Genomic DNA, 22455 nt, shown 5'->3' with positions numbered 1-22455 from the left:
CACTAGCCACTTCACCATGTTCACCAGTCTGCGACTCGGCTGACTCTCAGGCTCTACTGTCTCATCTATCCTACCTACCTCACTGTTTTTCTAAAAACAGAATGTTGATCACTTTGTTTGGTTGGTTTCTTATTTTGTTTTTCTCAATTGTCATTTGTTACAACCGGAGTACTGATGCAAAGCGAAATTAATAAAGATTTGATTTTTCCACACACAATTCTCAGGAGATGTTGAAGTTGGCTTTCCTGGTTTAATGGGTCTCCGGGATTGGGGGGATAGCGCTGAGGTCATAACGTTTTGCGCTTTCATTCGGCCCGTCCAACATGCAACGCTAACTGCAGTATTCAAAGCATCCACAAGATAACGGTATACGCTATTTCTTGTACTTGCCTCACCAATAAATCGTACGGTGGGATGATATATAAGTAATATGAAAAGTGACATATTCCAGTGTTAAGGCGTGACTTTAAAATGGTCCCAGGGCCTATCAATGTGTCAAGTAAACAACTGATCCGAATATGAGTAGCGAACTACAAGTACCACACTTTATAGCCATCTAATAACCTTACGTCAGTTCAGTCAAAGTTGTGCCATTTTCAACAATGAATGAAATCTTGCGATTTGACATCTTAAAAAAAGAAGAAGTTTTTGTCCGCTCTTTTAAAATGCTACGCTATTGCACGTCAGCTACTTCAATCTGTTGTTCGAATTATCATCGAATGCGCCCACTACTTGGGCGCCCCCTATTTATACATTCAAATCGCTCACAGGTTTGAACGTAAATTTAATTTATTTTAAATGGACGACTGAATTGTATGCTGTGCTATTTTTTTGTCTAATACGGATATGTCTTGTATATTTCAATGGCACGTTGATTATGACGTTAATTTTATGTTCCAGATATTGTAATCAACAACGGTTCTGGTACATGTTATGCTTTTTAATAGGTCAATAATATCGGAGACACAGATACTAACGTGGCTGCCAGTCGCGTTCTGCACAGGCTCCAAATTGGTTTATCCTTCACCAGCAGCATTTAACCCCTGTAAGGCCTGATGTACGGTGGTGTTGGTCGAGGTAAGAACGACATTTGAATCAAGTAGCCGTTACAAAGAAAAGTTATTGATTAGCAGTTTTATTTATCTGAAACGTCTCACTGCGTTATAAAATGCATGGCCGTGTTTTTGTAAGCACGCGTCCTAGACATGGCACAGCGGTCCAAGGCTCTAGCGATAAATGCAAGCAGAATAGCTAGCGAGCCTCGACAGCTAGTGATCTAATCGGGTAGGGGGTAATAATTCATTTGTTTATTACAGATTAACAAGCGGTGTTTTGTGTGGATGTGTCTGCATAATCGGTTAAATGGATGTACGCCAAGCTAGCTAGCTTGCTAACCATACAAATTACGATTTGCGTTAGCTAACCGAGCTAGTTAGCATCATATTGTCAGTGCGGCTTGCTATTGCTAACGTTAGTCATCTTGACTGAGCTAGCTAAGTGAAGGCTTCATATTCTGTGAAGGGGTTTAGAACGATCTTCAAAAATATGATATACTAATTGTGAACGAATAGCTCGCTACCACACATTGCTCATTTGAAAGGTTTGTAATGGACAGCATGGATACCATCATTTGATATAAACTAGTTATGTAGCCATCATTCTGTCTTTCCAAATGTTCTTATCAAAATGGTAGCTACCAAACATTAGCTAGCTAAGAAGCTTTTTCTCAATCTTGTTATTGAGTGAAGAAGAGCATGCCAGTTCTTGATAGATCATGACATGCTTGGTACTTTGCCAGATTGGACCTCAGTATGCACCCTTTTCAAATTCACGTATCCATCATTAAGGTTACTGGTTGAGGTGTTCGTTTTTGGTTACATTTTCTGGTTGTCGGACATGTGCCTCGTGATCTTGAGTAGGTATTCAATAAACCCCCGAGTGGCATCAGGAAGGCCATCTCTGGCATCAGGAAGGCCATCACATCCCAGGCACCTGTCACCATTACTTCTGCACTCAGAGATGGTGTGTCTGAACACCTGTGAGCACGTTTGGTCAGTGGTTGAGCATCTAAAGACGTGTTAAAGTTATGTCTGGTCTGGAAAAGACCCCATTTCGACATCTAGGCTTAATGTGTCTACTCCATAAGATACAGAGAAAGTGATGGGTTACCAAAAGTCAATATGGCAAACTGTACAGAACATGAAAATGTGATTACAAATGTCCTAAAACATGAACAGCTTCCCCATTTGAGCGGTATCACCTGTATTTGAAAACCCCTGCACTGTCATTTACTTTTGGTAACACTGGTCCGTCCTGCTATCGGACTTTACCCTTCAGGTGAGCTGACTACAGTGATGACCATGTCCCAGTGAGACTGGGCAGGGCAACCTGGCCCAGAGGAGGAGTGGAGGTGCCAGAGAAGCTCTGCCAGTCACAATTAGATTGAAGAACAGATAGAGGGACACGCCCCTTCCCCTCAACACTGCCCACCACCTCGCAACCATGCATTGTTTCACTGATCGAGCATCTGCAGAAACATAGTCTGGACAGCAACGCTCACCAAAGGGCCCTAAACGTGGTAAGTTTTTCAAATTTAACCTTTATTTAACTAATCAAGTCTGAAACATAAATAAGAGCACCAGCGTTTCCGGAGGACCGTGTGATCACTCTCTCCGCAGCCGATGTGAGTAAGACCATTTAAACAGGTTAACATTCACAAGGCCGCAGGGCCAGACGGAATACCAGGACGTGTACTGAGAGCATGCGCTGTCCACCTGTCTTCACTGACATTTTCAACCTCTCTCTGTCCGAGTCTGTAATACCAACATGTTTTAAGCAGACCACTGTAGTCCCTGTGCCCAAGAACACTAAGGTAACCTGCCTAAATGACTACCGACCCGTAGCACTACGTCTGTAGCCATGAAGTGCTTTGAAAGGCTGGTCATATCAACTAGAGGTCGACCGATTATGATTTTTCAACACCGATGCCGATTATTGGAGGACAAAAAAAAATCCGATACCGATTAATCGTACGAGTTTAATTTGATTTATTTATTTGTAATAATGACAATTACAACAATACTGAATGAACACTTATTTTAACTTAATACATCAATAAAATCAATTTAGCCTCAAATAAATAATGAAACATGTTCAATTTGGTTTAAATAATGCAAAAACAAAGTGTTGGAGAAGAAAGTAAAAGTGCAATATGTGCTATGTAAGAAAGCTAACGTTTCAGTTCCTTGCTCAGAACATGAGAACATATGAAAGCTGGTGGTTCCTTTTAACATGAGTTAAATATTCCCAGGTAAGAAGTTTTAGGTTGTAGTTATTATAGGACTATTTCTCTCTATACCATTTCTATTTCATTAACCTTTGACTATTGGATGTTCTTATAGGCACTTTAGTATTGCCAGTGTAACAGTATAGCTTCCATCCCTCTCCTCGCTCCTACCTGGGCTCGAACCAGGAACACAACAACAACAGCCACCCTCGAAGCAGCATTACCCATGCAGAGCAAGGGGAACAACCACTCCAAGTCTCAGAGCGAGTGACGTTTGAAACGCTATTAGCGCGCACCCCGCTAACTAGCTAGCCATTTCACATCGGTTACACCAGCCTAATCTCAGGAGTTGATAGGCTTGAAGTCATAAACAGCTGCTGGCAAATGCACAAAAGTGCTGTTTGAATGAATGCTTACGAGCCTGCTGCTGCCTACCATCGCTCAGTCAGACTGCTCTATCAAATCATAGACTTAGTTATAACATGATAACACACAGAAAAACGAGCCTTTAGGTCATTAATATGGCCGAATCCGGAAACTATCATCTCGAAAACAAGACGTTTATTCTTTCAGTGAAATACGGAACGGGTGGTATCCATAAGTCTAAATATTCCTGTTACATTGCACAACCTTCAATGTTATGTCATAATTATGTAAAATTCTAGCAAATTAGGCGACCCAAATTTCACCTGGTTAATATTGCCTGCTAACCTGGATTTCTTTTAGCTAAATATGCAGGTTTAAAAATATATACTTCTGTGTATTGATTTTAAGAAAGGCATTGATGTTTATGGTTAGGTACACATTGGAGCAATGATACGCACCGCATCGATTATATGCAACGCAGGACACGCTAGATAACTACACATGGTTGATGATTATTACTAGTTTAACTAGTGATTTTGATTGATTGATTTATTTTTATTTTTTTAATGCTAGCTTGCAACTTACCTTGGCTTACTGCATTCGCGTAACAGGCAGTCTCCTCGTGGAGTGCAATGAGAGGCAGGTGGTTAGAGCGTTGGACTAGTTAGTTTGTAATTTGCAAGATTGAATCTGGGCGCGAACCCAGAGTCTCTGGTGGCACAGCTGGCGCTGCAGTACAGCACCCTTAACCACTGCTCCACCCGTGAGGCCCAGAATGCGTTCTTAACTGACTTGCCTAGTTAAATGAAGATGAAATAAATAAAATCTAAATTTAAATCGGTGTCCAAAAATACCGATTTCCGATTGTTATGAAAACTTGAAATCGGCCCTAGTTAATCGGCCATTCCGATTAATCGGTCGACATCTAATATCAACACCATTATCCCAGAAACCCTAGACCCACTCCAATTTACATTCCGCCCTAACAGATCCACCGATGCAATCTTTATTGCACTCCACACTGCCCTTTCCCACCTGGACAAAAGGAACACCTATGTGAGAATGCTATTCATTGACTAGAGCTCAGTGTTCAACACCATAGTGCCCTCAAATCTCATCAATAAGCTAAGGACCCTGGGACTAAACACCTCCCTCTGCAACTGGATCCTGGAGTTCCTGACGGTGTGCCCCAAGGTGGTAAGGGTAGGTAACAACACATCCGCCAAGCTAATCCTCAAAACAGGGGCCCTTCAGTGGTGCATGCTCAGTCCTTTCCTGTACTCCCTGTTCACTCATGACTGCATGGCCAGGCACAACTCCAACGCCGTCATTAAGTTTGCCAATGACACAACAGTGGTAGGCCTGATCACAGACAACGATGAGACAGCCTATAGGGACGAGGTCAGAGACCTGGCCGTGTGGTGCCAGGACAACAACCTATCTCTCAACGTGATCAAGACAAAGGCGATGATTGTGGACTACATGAAAAAGAGGACCGAGCACGCCCCCATTCTCATCGACGGAGCTGGTTGAGAGCTTCAAGTTCATTGGTGTCCACATCACCAACAAACTAACATGGTCCAAGCACACCAAGACAGTTGTGAAGAGGGCACGACAAAACCTATTCCCCCTCAGGAGACTGAAAAGGTTTGGCATGGGTCCTCAGATCCTCAAAAGATTCTATAGCTGCACCATCGAGAGCATCCTGACTGGTTGTGTCATTGCCTGGTATGGCAACTGCTCGGCCTCCAACCGCAAGGCACTACAGAGGGTACTGCGCACGGCCCAATACATCACTGGCGCCAAGCTTCTTGCCATCCAGGACCTCTATGCCAGGCGGTGTCAGAGGAAGGCCTTAAAAATTGCCAGACTCCAGCCACCCTAGTCATAGACTGTTCTCTCTACTACTGCACGGCAAGCGGTACCGGTACGCCAAGTCTAGGTCCAAGAAGCTTCTAAACATCTCTTACCCCCAAGCCATAAGACACCTGAAGATCTAATCAAATGGCTACCCAGACTATTTGCATTCCTCCCCTTTACACAGCTGCTACTCTCTGTTATCATCTATGCAGTCATTTTAAATAGCTCTACCTACATGTACATATTACCTCGACTAACTCTGTACCAGTACCCCCCTGTAATATAGTCTCACATTGTTATTTTACTGCTGCTCTTTAATTACTTGTTTTTTTTATTTATGTTTTTTTGTTTATTTGTATGTATTTTTAAACTGCATTGTTGGTTAGAGGCTCCTAAGTAAGCATTTCACTGTAAGGTCTATACTTGTTGTATTCGGCGCATATGACTAATAAAATTTGTTTTGAAGTCGAGAATAAATTCTTATTTTACAATAATGGCCAAACCCGCCCCTAACCTGCATGACGCTAGGCAAATTGTGTGGCGCCCTATGGGACTCCCGATCACAGCCGGTTGTGATTACAGCCCTGGATTGAAACCAGGGTCTGTAGTGATGCCTCTAGCACTGAGATGCAGTGCCTTAGACCGATGCACCACTCGGGGGCCCCCTTTGTGTCAGCCTATGACTCTGCTTGCATGTCCTTGTCTTGTTTGTAACAGTGCTCAGCTTCATGACCATTTATTTCTCTTGCTGTTAATTGAGCCGTTCTGAATTTTTTCCCCTGTGCTTTTGCTCCTCAATAAACATGTCTGTCTTCCAGTTTCTGCTGGACCCCAACAACCTAGGAATTTGCTGGCCTACAGATGGATTGATGCCTGGTGAGTATGTACAAGTGAAACCACGTAGCCTGTTATTCAGCAATGTCTTGCATTAGGCATTGTAACGTTGGCTTTGCACTGTTGATAAGAGCACAGATAAATGGAGGTGAATTCCAAATGACAGAAAGGAAATGTTTGTATAGGTTGTTAAACAGGAAAACACATTACGTGATTTATTCCACGCATGTATCTTCTCAGGCTGATCATGCAAAGGGAGTCTTCTTAAAGGTACACTCAGCAATACAGTGCGTTCGGAAACTATTCCGACCCCTTGACTTTTTCCCCATTTTGTTATGTTACAGCCTTATTCTTAAATTGTTCTTTTACCCTCAATCAGATACATACAATACCCCATAATGACAAAGCAAAAACTGTTTTACATTTTTTTCCCCAAATGTATTTAAACTGAAATCACATTTTCTTAAGTATTCAGACACTTAATCTGTACTTTGTTGAAGAACCTTTGGCAGCGATTACATCCTCGAGTCTTCTTGGGTATGACGCTACAAGCTTGGCACACTCATATTTGGGGAGTTTCTCCCATTCTTCTCTGCAGCTTTGTCAGGATGGATCGGGAGTGTCGCTGCACAGCTATTTTCAGATCTCTTCAGAGATTGTGGATTGCGTTCAAGTCTGGGCTCTGGCTGGGCCACTCAAGGACATTCAGAAACTTGTCCCGAAGACACTCCTGCATTGTCTTGTTGTGTGCTTAGCGTCGTTGTCCTGTTGGAAGGTGAACCTTCGCCGCAGTCTGAGGTCCTGAGTGCTCTGGAGCATTTTTTCATCAAGGATCCTGAGTTGTCTCCAAGTCCCTAACGCTGAAAAACATCCCCACAGCTGGTGCCAGGTTTCCTCCAGATGTGACGCACCACAACGGTCAGGTCTCTGACCTCGTCCCTCCAGATGTGACGCTTGGCATTCAGGCCAAAGAGTTCCATCTTGGTTTCATCAGATCAGAGAATCTTGTTTATCATGGGCTGAGAGTCCTTTTGATGCCTTTTGGCAAACTCCATGTGGGCTGTCGTGCTTTTTACTGAGGAGTGGCTTCTGTCTGGCCTCCCTAACATAAAGGCCTGATTGGTGGAGTGCTGTAGAGATGGTTGTCCTTCTAGAAGGTTCTCCCATCTCCACAGAGGAGACAGGATTGTGCCTTGACACAATCCTGTCTCGGAGCTGTACAGACAATTCCTTCGACCTCGTGGCTTGGTTTTTGCTCTGACGTGCTTAGACCTTATATAGACTGGTGTGTGCCTTTCCAAATCCTGTCCAATCAATGTAATTTACCACAGGTTGAACAACTGAGATATAAACTGAACAAGTTCCACAGACGTGTGACTAACAGAAATGGAATAATGTGGGGGTCAAAAGTAACAGCCAGTATCTGGTGTGGCCACCAGCTGCATTAAGTACTGCAGTGCATCTCCTCCTCATGGACTGCACCAGATTTGCCAGTTCTTGCTGAGAGATGTTACCCCACTCTTCCACCAAGGCACCTGTAATTTCCCGGACATTTCTGGGGGGAATGGCCCTAGCCCGATCCAACAGGTCCCAGACGTGCTCAATGGGTTTGAGATCCTGGCTCTTCGCTGGCCATGGCAGAACACTGACATTCCTGTCTTGCAGGAAATCACGCACAGAACGAGCAGTATGGCTGGTGACGTTGTCATGCTGGAGGGTCATGTTAGGATGAGCCTGCAGGAAGGGTACCACATGAGGGAGAAGGATGTCTTGCCTGTAACACACAGCGTTGAGATTGCCTGCAATGACAACAAGCTCAGTCCGATGATGCTGTGACACACCGCCCCAGACCATGACGGACCCTCCACCTCCAAATCGATCCCGCTCCAGAGTACAGGCCTCGGTGTAATGCTCATTCCTTCGACTATAAACATGAATCCGACCGTCACCCCCCTGGGGAGACAAAACCGCGACTCGTCACTTGAAGAGCACTTTTTGCCAGTCCTGTCTGGTCCAGCGACGGTCGGTTTGTGCCCATAGGCAATGTTGCTGGTGATGTCTAGCTAGGACCTACTTTACAACAGGCCTACAAGCCCTCAGTCCAGCCTCTCTCAGCCTATTGCGGACAGTCTAAGCACTGATGGAGGGATTGTGCGTTCCTGGTGTAACTCGGGCAGTTGTTGCCATCCTGTACCTGTCCCGCAGGTGTGATGTTCGGATGTACCGATCTTGTGCAGGTGTTGTTACACGTGGTCTGCCACTGCGAGGACGATCAGCTGTCCGCCCTGTCTCCCTGTAGCGGCATCTCACATTACGGACATTGCAATATATTGCCCTGGCCACATCTGCAGTCCTCATGCCTCCTTGCAGCATGCCTAAGGTGCATTCACTCAGATGAGCAGGGACCCTGGGCATCTTTCTTCTGGTGTAATTCAGAGTCAGTAAAAAGGCCTCTTTAGTGACCTAAGTTTTCATAACTGTGACCTTAATTGCCTACATCTGTAAGCTGTTAGTGTTTAAACGACCGTTCTACAGGTGCATGTTCATTAATTATGGTTCAAGCATGGGAAACAGTGTTTTAAACCCTTTACAATGAAGATCTGTGAAGTTATTTGGATTTTTACAAATTGTATTTGAAAGACAGGGTCCTGAAAAAGGGATGTTTATTTTTTTGCTGAGTTTATTAGAGTAAGCTTAGGGCTGGGCGCTATACCCTTCTTTTTTTGTTGTTGCTATAAACAGGTATTGATGCACGGACTGGTTTGGGTTTTTACTTTACCTTTTGTACCGGTATTTGAATGTTTGGTTTCTTAAATGTGATACGCAATGTGTAGCGTCCATTTTTATAGTTTACTCTGCTACTTGAGTCATCTCTTTCTATGCCGCTTTCCACACAGACCTAGGCACACTCCCTGTCACTCAAGGAGCGCATTTGATGTTTTTCAATCAGGAGACACTTGCCTTCAGTCTGCATGGTCAATGCAGCATATGCAACACAATTTATAACATCGATGCAGTTGTCACTTTGCTTTTAATATAAATCTACTAGCATTCTATAATTACACTATTAGCTTGTTTCTTACATCTGCAAACAAGCTAGTTTGTCTTTTCTTAGCATTTTGTTCCTAAATCTTGTTAGCTGCTAATGCTAATCTCTAGCTAGCTAATAAATGTACTGAGTAAGAGCAAGCGTAATTAGCTATGCAGCCTGATAATACCAGTGATTGCGTAGACGTAATCGGCATGTTTGTGCAACAGTGTCTTCTAAATTAAAGAGGTAAATTAAACGCAAAGCAAGAATGTTATCTACATGAAGCAGCTAAGAGAAAGCATTCAATGTAGCCAAAGATTATTGGGTCCCCTAGGAAACACCTATCAACACATTTAGTTTTTACCCTGTCACAATAACTCCTCCCTGGCATTTTCATTCGTTGTCATGTCAAACAACACTGTATTAAAAGTGCCCACTACTATATTCTAACTATATACTTATATACTGAAATTCTATTCCCATGATTCTAACAGTTAACCCAAGTGATTTGCTCTAAATCGCAAGTCAAATTGCAACATTTTGTTAAAATAAGGCCCAGATTACTTGCCCATATCGTGCAGCCCTACGTGGCAGTGTGGAAATGATCTCAAATGGAAATTACGACTTTTGGTGTTGAATTGTTTTATACTGTTCAATCAGAATGGAGAAAGACCCATTAAAATCACTGAGAATGTGTGTGTTGCCACCCTAGGGTCACGCACTACTCAAAGCAAATGTAGAACTTCTATTATTAAAAAACATAAAATACTGTCGTACTGTAATAAAATAAAAATAAAAAAATTATATATTTTGGCCATATCGCCCAGTACTTAGTAAGCTATGTCAAGAATCCAGTATATAAATAAATATGGGGTGTTTTTTTGTGTGTATTTTTTTGTATTTGTTTCACCTTTATTTAACCAGGTAGGCCAGTTGAGAACAAGTTCTCATTTATAGTCACGTCGTAGAAATATTAGAATGAGCAACAACGTTTATGTCGAGAATACATTATTTAAATACACAGTTCAAATCCCCATGGTAAAATGGATAGAATTGCAGGAAGTTAGCTTTAGGACCGCTGTCATTGTCAAGAGTAAGCTGCAACTACATTGTATCAGGAATGAATTGCTTTTTGATTTTCTCACATATTATTTAATTAAATAAATCTCAAAAGTGGTTTCTATTAATGTTAGAAGGGACAAAATTCTTCAGTATATTTATTATGATATAGATTTGTCACAAATAGAACGATAAGTCTGACATTAATGTGCACCATAGTTATGTTTGTATACTTGTTACTAGTATTACTTTGATTGTAGTAGTTATCAAATGTCCCATTAGGAATTGCCCAAATTAGCAGACTCTTTTCAAACTTCACATTTCTCTAGTGTTGTAAAATGTATTTGATAAGTGGTCGGTTTGGTTGATGTCGACATTTTTGGTTAATCATTCAAGCTCTAATTTATGGTATCATCTTTCCTTCTCCCTAATAGAGAGTGGTTATTGGCAGCTCTGCCCTCCCTCCAAGCCTGGCCTGCAGGGTGTGCTGAGCTCCAGCTTCCCCCCCTGCCCTGTCCCTCTGGTTCCCCCCGAAACTCACCTGGCAGAGGGGGAAGCCCTGCACCAGCCCCTGGTCCCAAGCACCTCAGTGACAGACCTGTCTTTTCCAGGTGCACCCCCTCCCCCCCCGCCACCCCCCAAACGCCACTGTCGTTCACTGTCCGTGCCAGAGGACCTTTCACGCTGCCGTTACACCTGGCGGCCCAGCGCTTCGAGGGTCTGGACACCTGTGAATCGTCAATGCCACAGTGGAGGGGTAGCCGGGGGGCCTTGTCCGCTTCGTGCTCCTAGCTCATCTCTAAATTCTTCACTACACTCTTCTTCAAGCCCCACATTCTTTAGCATTGCTCTCTCTCCTGACTCCCCACTGCCTTGGAATTTCCCATGGGACCCCAGTGACACTGCTGGAGGAGGCGCCTGCTGCTGTTTCTTCCACTCCCCATCATCATGCTCCTCTCCGTCCCCGCTCCACCCTCCCCTTCCTCCACAGCGACGCTTCTCTCTGTCACCTGTCCTTATCAGAGAGGCTGCCGCCAAGTTCCTGCCCCCGCCTCCAGTTCCACCCCACTGTGCAGCACCCCCTCCGGCTGTGCCTGCTTTGCCCTCCTCTGCCTGCAGCACCCCGTCCTCTCTTCGCCGGGCCATCCCCCCTCAGCTCCCTCGCTGCCACTCACAGCCCTGTGACCTGCTCCTTCTCAAACCAGGACTGAAGCGACGCCGTGACCCAGACAGACCATTTGCCCGGCCAGTACTGGATTTCACCAAGATGACTCAGGTAAACAAAAAATCTTTAAGGGTCAGAAATGAATAGAAATGTTAGCCGTATGTAGGGTGGTGGTGGAACATGCCATCTGCTAGCCAGAGGAAAGTTGTTAAAGTGATATTTCACCCAAATTACAACATGGAATTTTGTTTCCTTATCCTGTAAGCAGTCTATGGACAAGGTATGACAGCAATGCATGGTATTTGTGTCACACAGCCTAGAACGTTAGCATTCGGAAACAAAACCAAAGCATGGATTCCTGTCATACATTGTCCATAGACTGCATACCGGTTAAGGAAACCAATATAGAATTTGGTTGAACTATCCCTTTAAAGGTAGACTCAGAAAGATGACGTTGCCACGAGCACCACCGCAGATATTGAGATAAGCAAGATGCATGACTTTGCGCTCATACAGTCACACAGTATCTGCGCATGGACATGGGTAGCCAGGGCCCCAAAACAGCAGAGAAGTTGAGCTTTGCACTAAAACCCCCTCAGTTGTTGTGGAAATTGACCCACTATGCTGTTTACTTTGTGCACCTACATCATATTGCTGAGTTGACCTTTAACCTTAATCTTAAATATTTGTTCTGCTGGTCGAATATCCACTTCCCTACTGTTTTGCAGAAATTGACCTACTGCTGTTTACTTTCTGCATCTACTAGAGGTGTGCCAACATTAACGTTCTCCTAGTTGTATACGTAAATTCACAGTTGATAGTCGGATTGGATGATACCTGTGATCGGAAAAAACAAAAGTGTTTTAATATGCTAAGTATATGTTGGCAAAATACCTTCCTGCACGTTCTCACTGCAAAAATGTGTATGTCCTCAATTTGCAGCAGGCAGCCAAGTTTGCTGTCACTCAGTCAGAATGCGCATCAGTGTTTAACTTCTTGTTAATCCAACCACAGTGTCCGATTTCAAAAAGGCTTTACGGCGAAAGCAAACCATGCTATTATCTGAGGACAGCACCCCAGCAAACATACACATGAAAATCATAATTCAACTCACCAGACTCAACACAAAAGTCAGAAATAACATATAATGCATGCCTTACCTTTGAAGATCTTCTGTTGGCACTCCAATATGTTCATTTTTAACATCACAAATGGTCCTTTTGTTCGATTAATTCTGTCGTTATATATGTCCAAAATGTCAATTTATTTGGCGTGTATGATTTGGAAAATACACCGGTTCCAACTCACTCAACATGACTACAAAATATCTCATAAGTTACCTGTAATCTTTGTCCAAACATTTCAAACAACTTTCCTAATACAACTTTAGGTATTTTTTAACGTAAATAATCGACACAATTTAAGACGGGATAAACTGCGTTTAATACCGGAGGAAAACAAAGTGGCGCGTGCTTTTCAGGTCACGCGCCTCTATCAAACAGTACACTTCACTCGACCCTTGTTCTGGACAGCCCTACTCCTTCATTACACAAAGGAAAAACATCAACCGATTTCTAAAGACTGTTGACATCCAGTGGAGGCAAAAGGAATGGCAAGGAACTGCCTTAGAATTCTAGATTCCCAATGAAAACCCATTGAAAAAAATTCTGGTTGGTTTGTCCTCAGGGTTTCGCCTGCCAAATAAGTTCTGTTATACTCAGATATCATTCAAACCGTTTTAGAAACTTCAGTGTTTTTTTTCTATCCAGATCTACCAATTATATGAATATCCTAGCTTCTGGGCCTGAGAAACAGGCAGTTTACATTGGGCACGCTTTTCATCCGGACATAAATACTGCCCCCTATCCCAAAGAAGTTAAAGGTTACACACACACCACACTGACCAAAAGGTTATTTTGTTGGCATTTACGTATGTCCCCATTACCAGTAAAATCTAATCAAAACCTATTTCTTTCACTTACTTGCTGTGCTGTTTCGTTGTTCATTTGTTCAGTCGTTTCATTCTCAACCAGGATTTCTATGGAACGCTGTTTGGGTCTTTGCGTGTCAAAAAACATACACATCAAATAACACTATGACAGGTCAAATAACACGACATAATCTGTTTCAGTTGCTATAGTTATATAACTATAACTATAACTATATAGCTAGGTGTCATCTAAAATAACCCTAATTTATAAGACAGTTCTTATTTGATTAATGGTTGTCAGACCCATCTATGTGAAGCTAGCCACAATAAGGATTAGCCACATTAGTGGACTTTGCGGTTAGCCTTAAATAAAAGTATGGCATAATTCTACTATTTGTGTTCATTTGCATCACTATCAATGACAAACTTTGATTTTTGAAGGCAAACCGCAAATTCCACTCTTGTGCCTAATCCTTATTGTGGCTAGCTTTACAACACATAACCCGGTCCGGTCGAGCCTCACTAGCCAGATGAAGCTAGCTGGTTGCTCATAACTTTAGCTTTGGGCAACAGGGTTAAGTAGCTGGCTAACTATTTATTTTTATGAAATGAAGTTCAATTTCAATAGGTGAACTAGTGGCAACCTATCTAATACTTACTCACAACGATTCCTAAATCATTGCTAAGAATAATGAAAATGCCTGCAGTTTCTACTGGTCATTGTTTTCAGGCTGGTTGTATTGGTGGTAGCTAGCTACCAAGCTAAAGCTAGTGACCCCAGAAGTTGTGGTCGAACAAATTATGCTTTATTACCAACGCGGTATTGTAAACGCATCATTCGTGGCCAGTGTTTGCTTGTTTGCAGACTTTTTTGTACAGCTTTTGACAGTGCTTTTGACAGTGCTACTGTATATTTTTGACAAACAAAGATCCAAATGGCGTTCCATAGTATGTATGTGGTGACGCTAATAGCATGTATTTGGTGCGCTATTACTCTGTAACTCCAGTAGGGCAACATCTAAAAATAGCGCATTTGGTAGTGTGTACCGGTGCTCGACCAGTTGGTGAAAGCCAGCATCACCCACGACAGAGACCACCGGTGGATTGTCAAGGGCAATGAATTCCATTACCTTGGCTTTAATGGATTTCGCCTTCGAGTTGTCTCACTGAAATGTTCCTACTCTTTCAAATGGCTGCTCGATCCACACAGCAGACATTATGTGGGCTAGGTTAGGAATGCTGTGTTGCACATGTAGCGCAAAATTTTACGTGGTATTATTACTTCATCTACCTACGTTATATAGGTATGCAATGTAGCTTTGACATCGGTTTTTAACATCAGCATTAAACTAGACATTGGGCCGATACCGATGTTGTCATTTTTAGCTAATATCGGTCGATTCCGATATGTTCACCGATATATCGTGCATCCCAAATTTTTCTTCCCATACCCTTGCCTCGCTTGTTAGATATTATACACATTGATAGCTTGATAGCAAACGTCTTTACCATGCAATTTATCATAGTAGCAGGCAGCAGCAATCTAAATGATCAGACCAAAGGAATGATCAGGTGAAATTATGAAGCGAGTGGACAGCTACAACTTCACTATCCAATCAGAGCATACGGCCCACCCTTCTCTTTGCAAACTAGCCAGTTGAGTTATTTAGATCACGTTAAACCTTGACTGACTGACATGATAAAGATGCGTGCTGGCACCCGACAATGTCATTTTTTCTGATCATGGACAATTACAAAAAATACTCTGCTCAAAATCGTATCCAGAACCGTTACGATACAGGCATTTCGCTACACTCGCAATAACATCTGCGAACCATGTGTATGTGACCAATAAAATTTGATTTGATACTCGTTTTGTCCAACTGCTCGCCACACCCCAAGCATCGACGTCATATCGCTGAGTCTGCCTTTTATAACATCCAATAGACATGCAGAGGCAACTTTCACCCATAACTCCATTCTTAGAATACAGACCATACCTGTGTATTATTGTCCTTGTTACCAATCGTCCCAGGCCGCAGATGTCTCTTCTTCTGTTCCCATGCCCCAGGCGCAAACCCTGAGTGTGGTTAATTGGCAGGGTGCCAATGGCTCTCCCTGTAGGCAATGCCAGGCCAATGTTATACTGTACACCAAGACTCACTCTTGACTGGATTTGCATATAATTTGCATGCAGCTGCAAGAAAGTCTGGCGTCCCTTTTCAGTGCACTCACCCAGTCACTCCTTCACATAAAAAAAAAACATGGTACACTACATTTTAAAAGTTGCAGGTTAATTTTGCCAGACTCATTTACATGTGGTATATGTACAACCGTTGTGTTCTGTTTAGGTTTAGAATACTCTTTCAACAGCCACAGTCATTGGAAGAGCATACGAGACTAGGCTTACACCTACAGTATTCGGTAGTCCAGCCCGCTATATTCAAGTTGACAATACAATCCCAGTTAATTTTCAGGGAGATGTGGCATCATATTACCCTTGTTTCTATTGTTTGTCACATTTTTTAAAAGAAAATCCTGAACTAGCTAAACTACTGCGCCCATGTTGTAAGAATCACAAAGATTTTATATGATGCTACATTTTTCCACTTCCTAAACAGTTATATCAACTTGATTTCATTTGATTTAGGGTCATTCCATAAGAGTTCAATTACTTTCTGATAGCACCCCTTTAGATTTGAATGAAACCTTCCATCCAAGTTTCCTGATAGTAGAAGTGGTGAAAGTTTTTGGACCAGAATGCCAAAACATTTAGGAGATAGAAGTGCTCAAAGTTGACCTGTTTTGCATACCCCTCCCTACCATGAGATGTCATCCATGTTTTCATTACTGAAAAATATTTAAATGTTTATTTTTTATTTGATTTATTTCACCTTTATTTAACCAAGTAGGCAAGTTGAGAACAAGTTCTCATTTACAATTGTGACCTGGCCAAGATAAAGCAAAGCAGTTTGACAAATACACAGAGTTACACATGGAGTAAAACAAACATACAGTCAATAATACAGTAGAAAAATAAGTCTATATACGATGTGAGCAAATCCGGTGAGATAAGGGAGGTAAAGGCAAAAAAAGGACATGGTGGCGAAGTAAATACAATATAGCAAGTAAAACACTGGAATTGTAGATTTGCAGTGGATGAATGTGCAAAGTAGAAATAAAAATAATGGGGTGCAAAGGAGCTAAATAAATAAATACAGTAGGGGAAGAGGTAGTTGTTCGGGGTAAATTATAGATGGGCTATGTACAGGTGCAGTGATCTGTGAGCTGCTCTGACAGCTGGTGCTTAAAGCTAGTGAGGGAGGTAAGTGTTTCCAGGTTCAGAGATTTTTGTAGTTCGTTCCAGTCATTGGCAGCAGAGAACTGGAAGGAGAGGTGGCCAAAGGAAGAATTGGTTTTGGGGTGACCAGAGAGATATACCTGCTGGAGCGCGTGCTACAGGTGGGTGCTGCTATGGTGACCAGCGAGCTGAGATAAGGGGGGACTTTACCTAGCAGGGTCTTGTAGATGACCTGGAGCCAGTTGGTTTGGCGACGAGTATGAAGCGAGGGCCAGCCAACGAGAGCGTACAGGTCGCAGTGGTGGGTAGTATATGGGGCTTTGGTGACAAAACAGATGGCACTGTGATATACTGCATCCAATTTATTGAGTAGGGTATTGGAGGCTATTTTGTAAATGACATCGCTGAAGTCGAGGATCGGTAGGATGTTCAGTTTTACAAGGGTATTTTTATTTATTATTATTATTTTTTTAACCTTTATTTAACTAGGCAAGTCAGTGAAGAACAAATTCTTATTTTCAACGACGGCCTAGGAACAGTGGGTTAACTGCCTGTTCAGGGGCAGAACAACAGATCTGTACCTTGTCAGCTCGGGGGTTTGAACTTGCAACCTTCCGGTTACTAGTCCAACGCTCTAACCACTTTAGCTGGTACACTATTGACATTTAATTTTTACGTTTCAATTACTATGCAAACATGTATGTGGGACAATTTGAGGAAGCACTCCTTTACAAAACATACACACCCTACTTTCTAAAGGCATCCTATGGAAGAAATGCATAGATGTCTTTGTGCTATGGGGAGGAAGTAAGCAGGAACTAAATGATTTACAAACTACTAAACGAGAGCTCTGAATACCTCAAATTCACCATGCAGACTGAGAGAAAAGTATACTACCCGTATTTATGGATCATCAAAGAGAGTGATGCATTACACACAGACTTATACACAAAGCCCACAGGCCGCAATACCCTGCTATGTGCATATAGTTATGCAGGGTCCCCTCATGAATGGTCTACCATATAGCCAGTTATGTAGGGTTAAATTAATTTGTAGCCACCAGACAGATTTGACAGCAATGCTATAAAAAAAAGAAAAATTCAATGAGAGGCTACAACGACAAAACTCTTAACACTGCAATGATGAAAATATCTCAAACCAAGAGAGGAATTGCTTAACTCAACCAAAGAAGAATAACAGCGCAACAGTGTTTTGCACCAAGTGTTCGGAGAAAATGAAAGCAATCCTGAAAAAGCACTGGCATATTCTGCAATCAGACAAAAATATCGCACACCTGTTCAAGGAATCCCCACTCTGTGGTCTATAAGTGTGGTCGCAATATTATAGATAGCTTGCTGAGATCTGACCTGTATCCTGAGCCCACCAGACACTATTGACACCCATTCCAAATGGGAACTACAAATGTGGCTAATGCGCACAGTGCAATAGCACTATAAAAACATCCAGGTTGAAAAATCCCTGTTAGGGGTATCATCTCATGCAGAGCGCTAAGAACCTTGGCGTGATCCTGGACAACACCCTGTCGTTCTCAACTAACATCAAGGCGGTGGCCCGTTCTTGTAGGTTCATGCTCTACAACATCCGCAGAGTACGACCCTGCCTCACACAGGAAGCAGCGCAGGTCCTAATCCAGGCACTTGTCATCTCCCGTCTGGATTACTGCAACTCGCTGTTGGCTGGGCTCCCTGCCTGTGCCATTAAACCCCTACAACTCATCCAGAACGCCGCAGCCCGTCTGGTGTTCAACCTTCCCAAGTTCTCTCACGTCACCCCGCTCCTCCGCTCTCTCCACTGGCTTCCAGTTGAAGCTCGCATCCGCTACAAGACCATGGTGCTTGCCTACGGAGCTGTGAGGGGAACGGCACCTCAGTACCTCCAGGCTCTGATCAGGCCCTACACCCAAACAAGGGCACTGCGTTCATCCACCTCTGGCCTGCTCGCCTCCCTACCACTGAGGAAGTACAGTTCCTGCGCAGCCCAGTCAAAACTGTTCGCTGCTCTGGCCCCCCAATGGTGGAACAAACTCCCTCACGACGCCAGGACAGCGGAGTCAATCACCACCTTCCGGAGACACCTGAAACCCCACCTCTTTCAGGAATACCTAGGATAGGATAAAGTAATCCTTCTCACCCCCCTTAAAAGATTTAGATGCACTATTGTAAAGTGGCTGTTCCACTGGATGTCTTAAGGTGAACGCACCAATTTGTAAGTCGCTCTGGATAAGAGCGTCTGCTAAATGACTTAAATGTAAATGTAAATGTAAGACCAAGGGAGTATCTATCTCATCACCTGTTCATGTGGGAAAGCCTACGTAGGACAAATGAAAGGACAATTTAAACAACACTTTGCTGAACACCACAGCTCAATCAGGTGTAAGAACATTGACCCCTAGTGGTCTGAATATTGACTTTGATCTCAGGCCCTTGGGAACAATTCTCTCTTATGAACAAGTCTTATAAATTGATATATTCTTTCTACAGCTTATCAGCGTACACCTACTATGTTCCCCCTGTTGATGATGCTTATTATGAATTATAGTTTAACCAAAAGATGACATGTAACAAAAAATGTAATGAAATAGGAAACAATTAAATATACTTAATTGGTGAAATGTAATAAAACAATCTATATTGATGCTCATATTATGTACAATATTTAACTGTTTTCATATGATAACAATAGGCTAATATATTCAATATGTTATAAACTATTAAAAAGAAAAAAAAAGTTTAAGTTTCCATCAGTTCATTCTAATGAACTTAATAATTATGACACAATTGTCATTGGTTGCACTGTTTTTCTACATAACCTGGTTCAAGCATTTATCACATTACCCTGAAGGCACAGCGATGCCGAATTGTTGGTGATTTACCCAATAAATTACTGGGAGTTTATATATAGTGTGCAACTCTCTTTATGTTTATAGCTTATAGTTTATTTGCCGTTTTAGTCAGCACTTCTACATAAAATAATTTTCTCTGGGTGTGCGCCAGCTCATGTTTTTTATTCAAAGTTTCAATTACTACCAGAAAGATGGCCACCAGTCCACCCACTGTTGAATGTCAACATGAATTCAAATCTATATTCTATTATACTTCTATGATTTCAATAGGATTCCTATGGAAGATTGTTTTAAATGAAATTGTCAATGGATATTCCCACTCAAGTCAACGTTATCTGATGTGTGGACCTTCAACCATCTTTGTGGTACCGTTTGAAAGTTGTAATTACAATTTTATTCATGTTTTATTTGATTTATCAGCCAAAACATTAGCTACAGATTGTAACACCAGATATTGTGTTTGAACCCCCCAAAATGGGTATCCATTATACTGTTTGGTGTATAATGGACCAACCTTGGCAATACTGTCTTCATCCTCCATTTGTGGAAACATGAGTTTCATAAAATGTCCTTGTCTAGTTGCAGGGTGTCCGTAGAAAATTGAATTTAGCAAACTATTAAAATATATTTTTTGCTCCATGAAGAAATCTAACAATGTGTACGCCGCCATCTTGTATATTTCAAGTTTTTTCTCATTGAGTGAGATGGGTTTTTAGGTAATTTATGTAAAGAAATGATCAAATAGTTTGACAACCCTGTTTGTATGCTTTCAAATGATAACAAACTCAAACATTTATCTTTCAGTCATGAAGACATGGATGTGTCATGGTAGGGTGAGGCATGCAAAATGGGTCAACTTTGAGCACCTCTATCTCCTGAATGTTTTGGTGTTCAGGTCCAAAAAGTCACTTTCTGACCACTTCTACCATGGGCAAACATGTATGGAAGGTTTCATTCTAATCAGAAAGGGGTGCAGTCAGAATGATTTGAAATCATATGGAACGACACTTGACATATTTCTGTATCATGAATAGAGAACATGTGGTTTGAATGTAGCCCGCTCTTGTCTTTTCTAGTGAGGGATGATACATGTGTAAACAAGGCCTTGTTCGCTCTCAAATGTTTCTCCTATTTGTGTCTTTTCAGACTCGCAGTACAGACCCCTTGAGTGGTATGGCGCGTGGGAGGCTGGCTTGTGGAGGGGACGTTTGCATGGGCTTTGAGACTTTTTTGGGGGACTTCAGAGGGTCGTGTTCACCAGAGGGGCTGGGAAGGACAAGCATTGGTCCTCTAAGCGAGAGTGACGAGGAGGGGGAAGAGGGGGAGGAAGATCCTGATCGAGAAGAGTGTCAGCCAAGTATCTTTGAGAGGGATTGTACAGAATTAGATTTGAGCCTAATTGAAGAAAATTAAAATATTGTTAATTGGAGACTGTTTTCCCCTTTACCGCCAGCATTCAACACTCCACTCCCAGCCCTGCTGTACTTCATCGGCAGGGCTCTCAGGAACATGACTTCTCTCTCATGGGAAGAGCTGGGGTATATATAATCTCATTGACAATGGTCATGATTTGACTACTACCAATAATAACAATTAATTCAGGTAGCCATGGCTGCTGTCCTTCCATCAGAGTACATTCCAGAACCAGTTGCTGAAACATTGTGAATAATCTGAATGCTGGAGATGCCAGCTATTCCCATAGTGTCTGTTGGATGTCTTCATATAATGCACCCTCAGACTGATGGAATTTTGGAAGACTAACAAGCTTCTGGTCACTTGCTTTCTTTTACATTACTTTTCTTTTAATTGTATTTTTGTTGGTGCAGTAGTAAGAATAGGCTTGAATGATGGTGGTGAATTGAATATCTGTGTTTTGTTCAGTTTGATGCAAAAGAGCAGTATGTCATTGCAGTTCTTTCTGCAGTCCTGTTATTTTCTGTTAAACAATCCATATGATTCAGCATAAGCCTTAAGACACCTTTTTTCTGTAAACAAAAAAATACAACTATGAAAAGGTAATGAATTGTGTAGCTGTTGCTATTAGTCCTTTCATTGTTTCTTTTATATCTATGACTCATCTTCTGAAAATAGAGATGTATTGATAATGAATGCACTGTTTGACAAGTTAACCTAAAAATGGAAGCAACCACTGTATTCTGAGGGCACATTGTAATATTGTATTATACAGCGATCATTTGTTGAAAAGTTGTGTAAAGATGGTAGCTGGGAGACCTGGGGCAGGCCATGGCTGTCTTTTAGACATTTTTTTTTATTGTATGTGTTAAAAAAAAAAAAGATGGCAATTTCAAACTCAGTTTGTGAATAAATAAAGTTTATTGGAAATTATTTTACAAGGAAAGGCAAGTGTCCAGTGAGCTTTTTTTAAATAATGTGTGTGTAGTGCATACATGCTTGATCTCAAGCATGCATGTCAGGTATCTGTCCACATCCACCAAGAATGGGTAGCCCCCAACCATCACTGACCACAATTAATGGCAGTGAGTGATATCCTCAAGTAGCACAGTAAGAGTCCACTCTTATCCTGTCTGTGACTGCCCTCCACTATATTCACTGGAACTGTAGCAATTGCATTGGGCAATACATTGAAAAGGGAAGTAGCAGCCTGCCTGTGGTTGAGAATACATTATGATCTTTGCCATCTTGAAAAAAACTAATCGACCTCAAATGTGGTCCCTGAGCAATCGGGCGGATGGTCAGTGTGCGGCCTGCCATATGCAATACCTCCTGTGTTACGTGAAG

General features: G+C 42.2%; 1 protein-coding gene across 3 annotated transcripts; it reads left to right on the top strand.

The window, feature by feature from the left end:
• Nucleotides 1–989: 989 nt before the first annotated feature.
• LOC115105219 (protein FAM53C-like) lies at nt 990–22054 on the top strand. 3 transcript variants are annotated; one of them, XM_029626979.2, is made up of 5 exons: nt 990–1077; nt 2338–2578; nt 6331–6388; nt 10871–11712; nt 20842–22054. In XM_029626979.2, the coding sequence occupies exons 3-5, from the start codon at nt 6382–6384 to the stop codon at nt 21106–21108; spliced, it is 1116 nt and encodes a 371-aa protein (XP_029482839.2). In that variant the 5' UTR covers nt 990–1077; nt 2338–2578; nt 6331–6381; the 3' UTR covers nt 21109–22054. The 3 variants fall into 3 exon arrangements, with proteins under 3 accessions (XP_029482839.2, XP_029482842.2, XP_029482838.2); XM_029626982.2 differs by lacking the exons at nt 990–1077; nt 2338–2578 and adding an exon at nt 4831–4855; XM_029626978.2 differs by lacking the exons at nt 990–1077; nt 2338–2578 and having other exon boundaries at nt 4862–6388.
• The last annotated feature ends 401 nt before the right edge of the window (nt 22055–22455 follow it).

The sequence above is a fragment of the Oncorhynchus nerka genome, linkage group LG22 (assembly GCF_034236695.1).
Source record: "Oncorhynchus nerka isolate Pitt River linkage group LG22, Oner_Uvic_2.0, whole genome shotgun sequence".
In the NCBI taxonomy this organism is placed as follows: Eukaryota; Metazoa; Chordata; class Actinopteri; order Salmoniformes; family Salmonidae; genus Oncorhynchus; species Oncorhynchus nerka.
Note: the sequence above shows the minus strand (reverse complement) of the source record. Positions and strands in the feature narration are given on the sequence as shown.

Coding starts and splice junctions, on each gene's coding strand:
- LOC115105219 (XM_029626978.2), top strand. CDS start 6,316: ATGTCTGTCTTCCAGTTTCTGCTGGACCCCAACAACCTAGGAATTTGC. Junction 6,389..10,870: donor TACAGATGGATTGATGCCTG/GTGAGTATGTAC, acceptor TCTCCCTAATAG/AGAGTGGTTATTGGCAGCTC. Junction 11,713..20,841: donor ATTTCACCAAGATGACTCAG/GTAAACAAAAAA, acceptor GTGTCTTTTCAG/ACTCGCAGTACAGACCCCTT.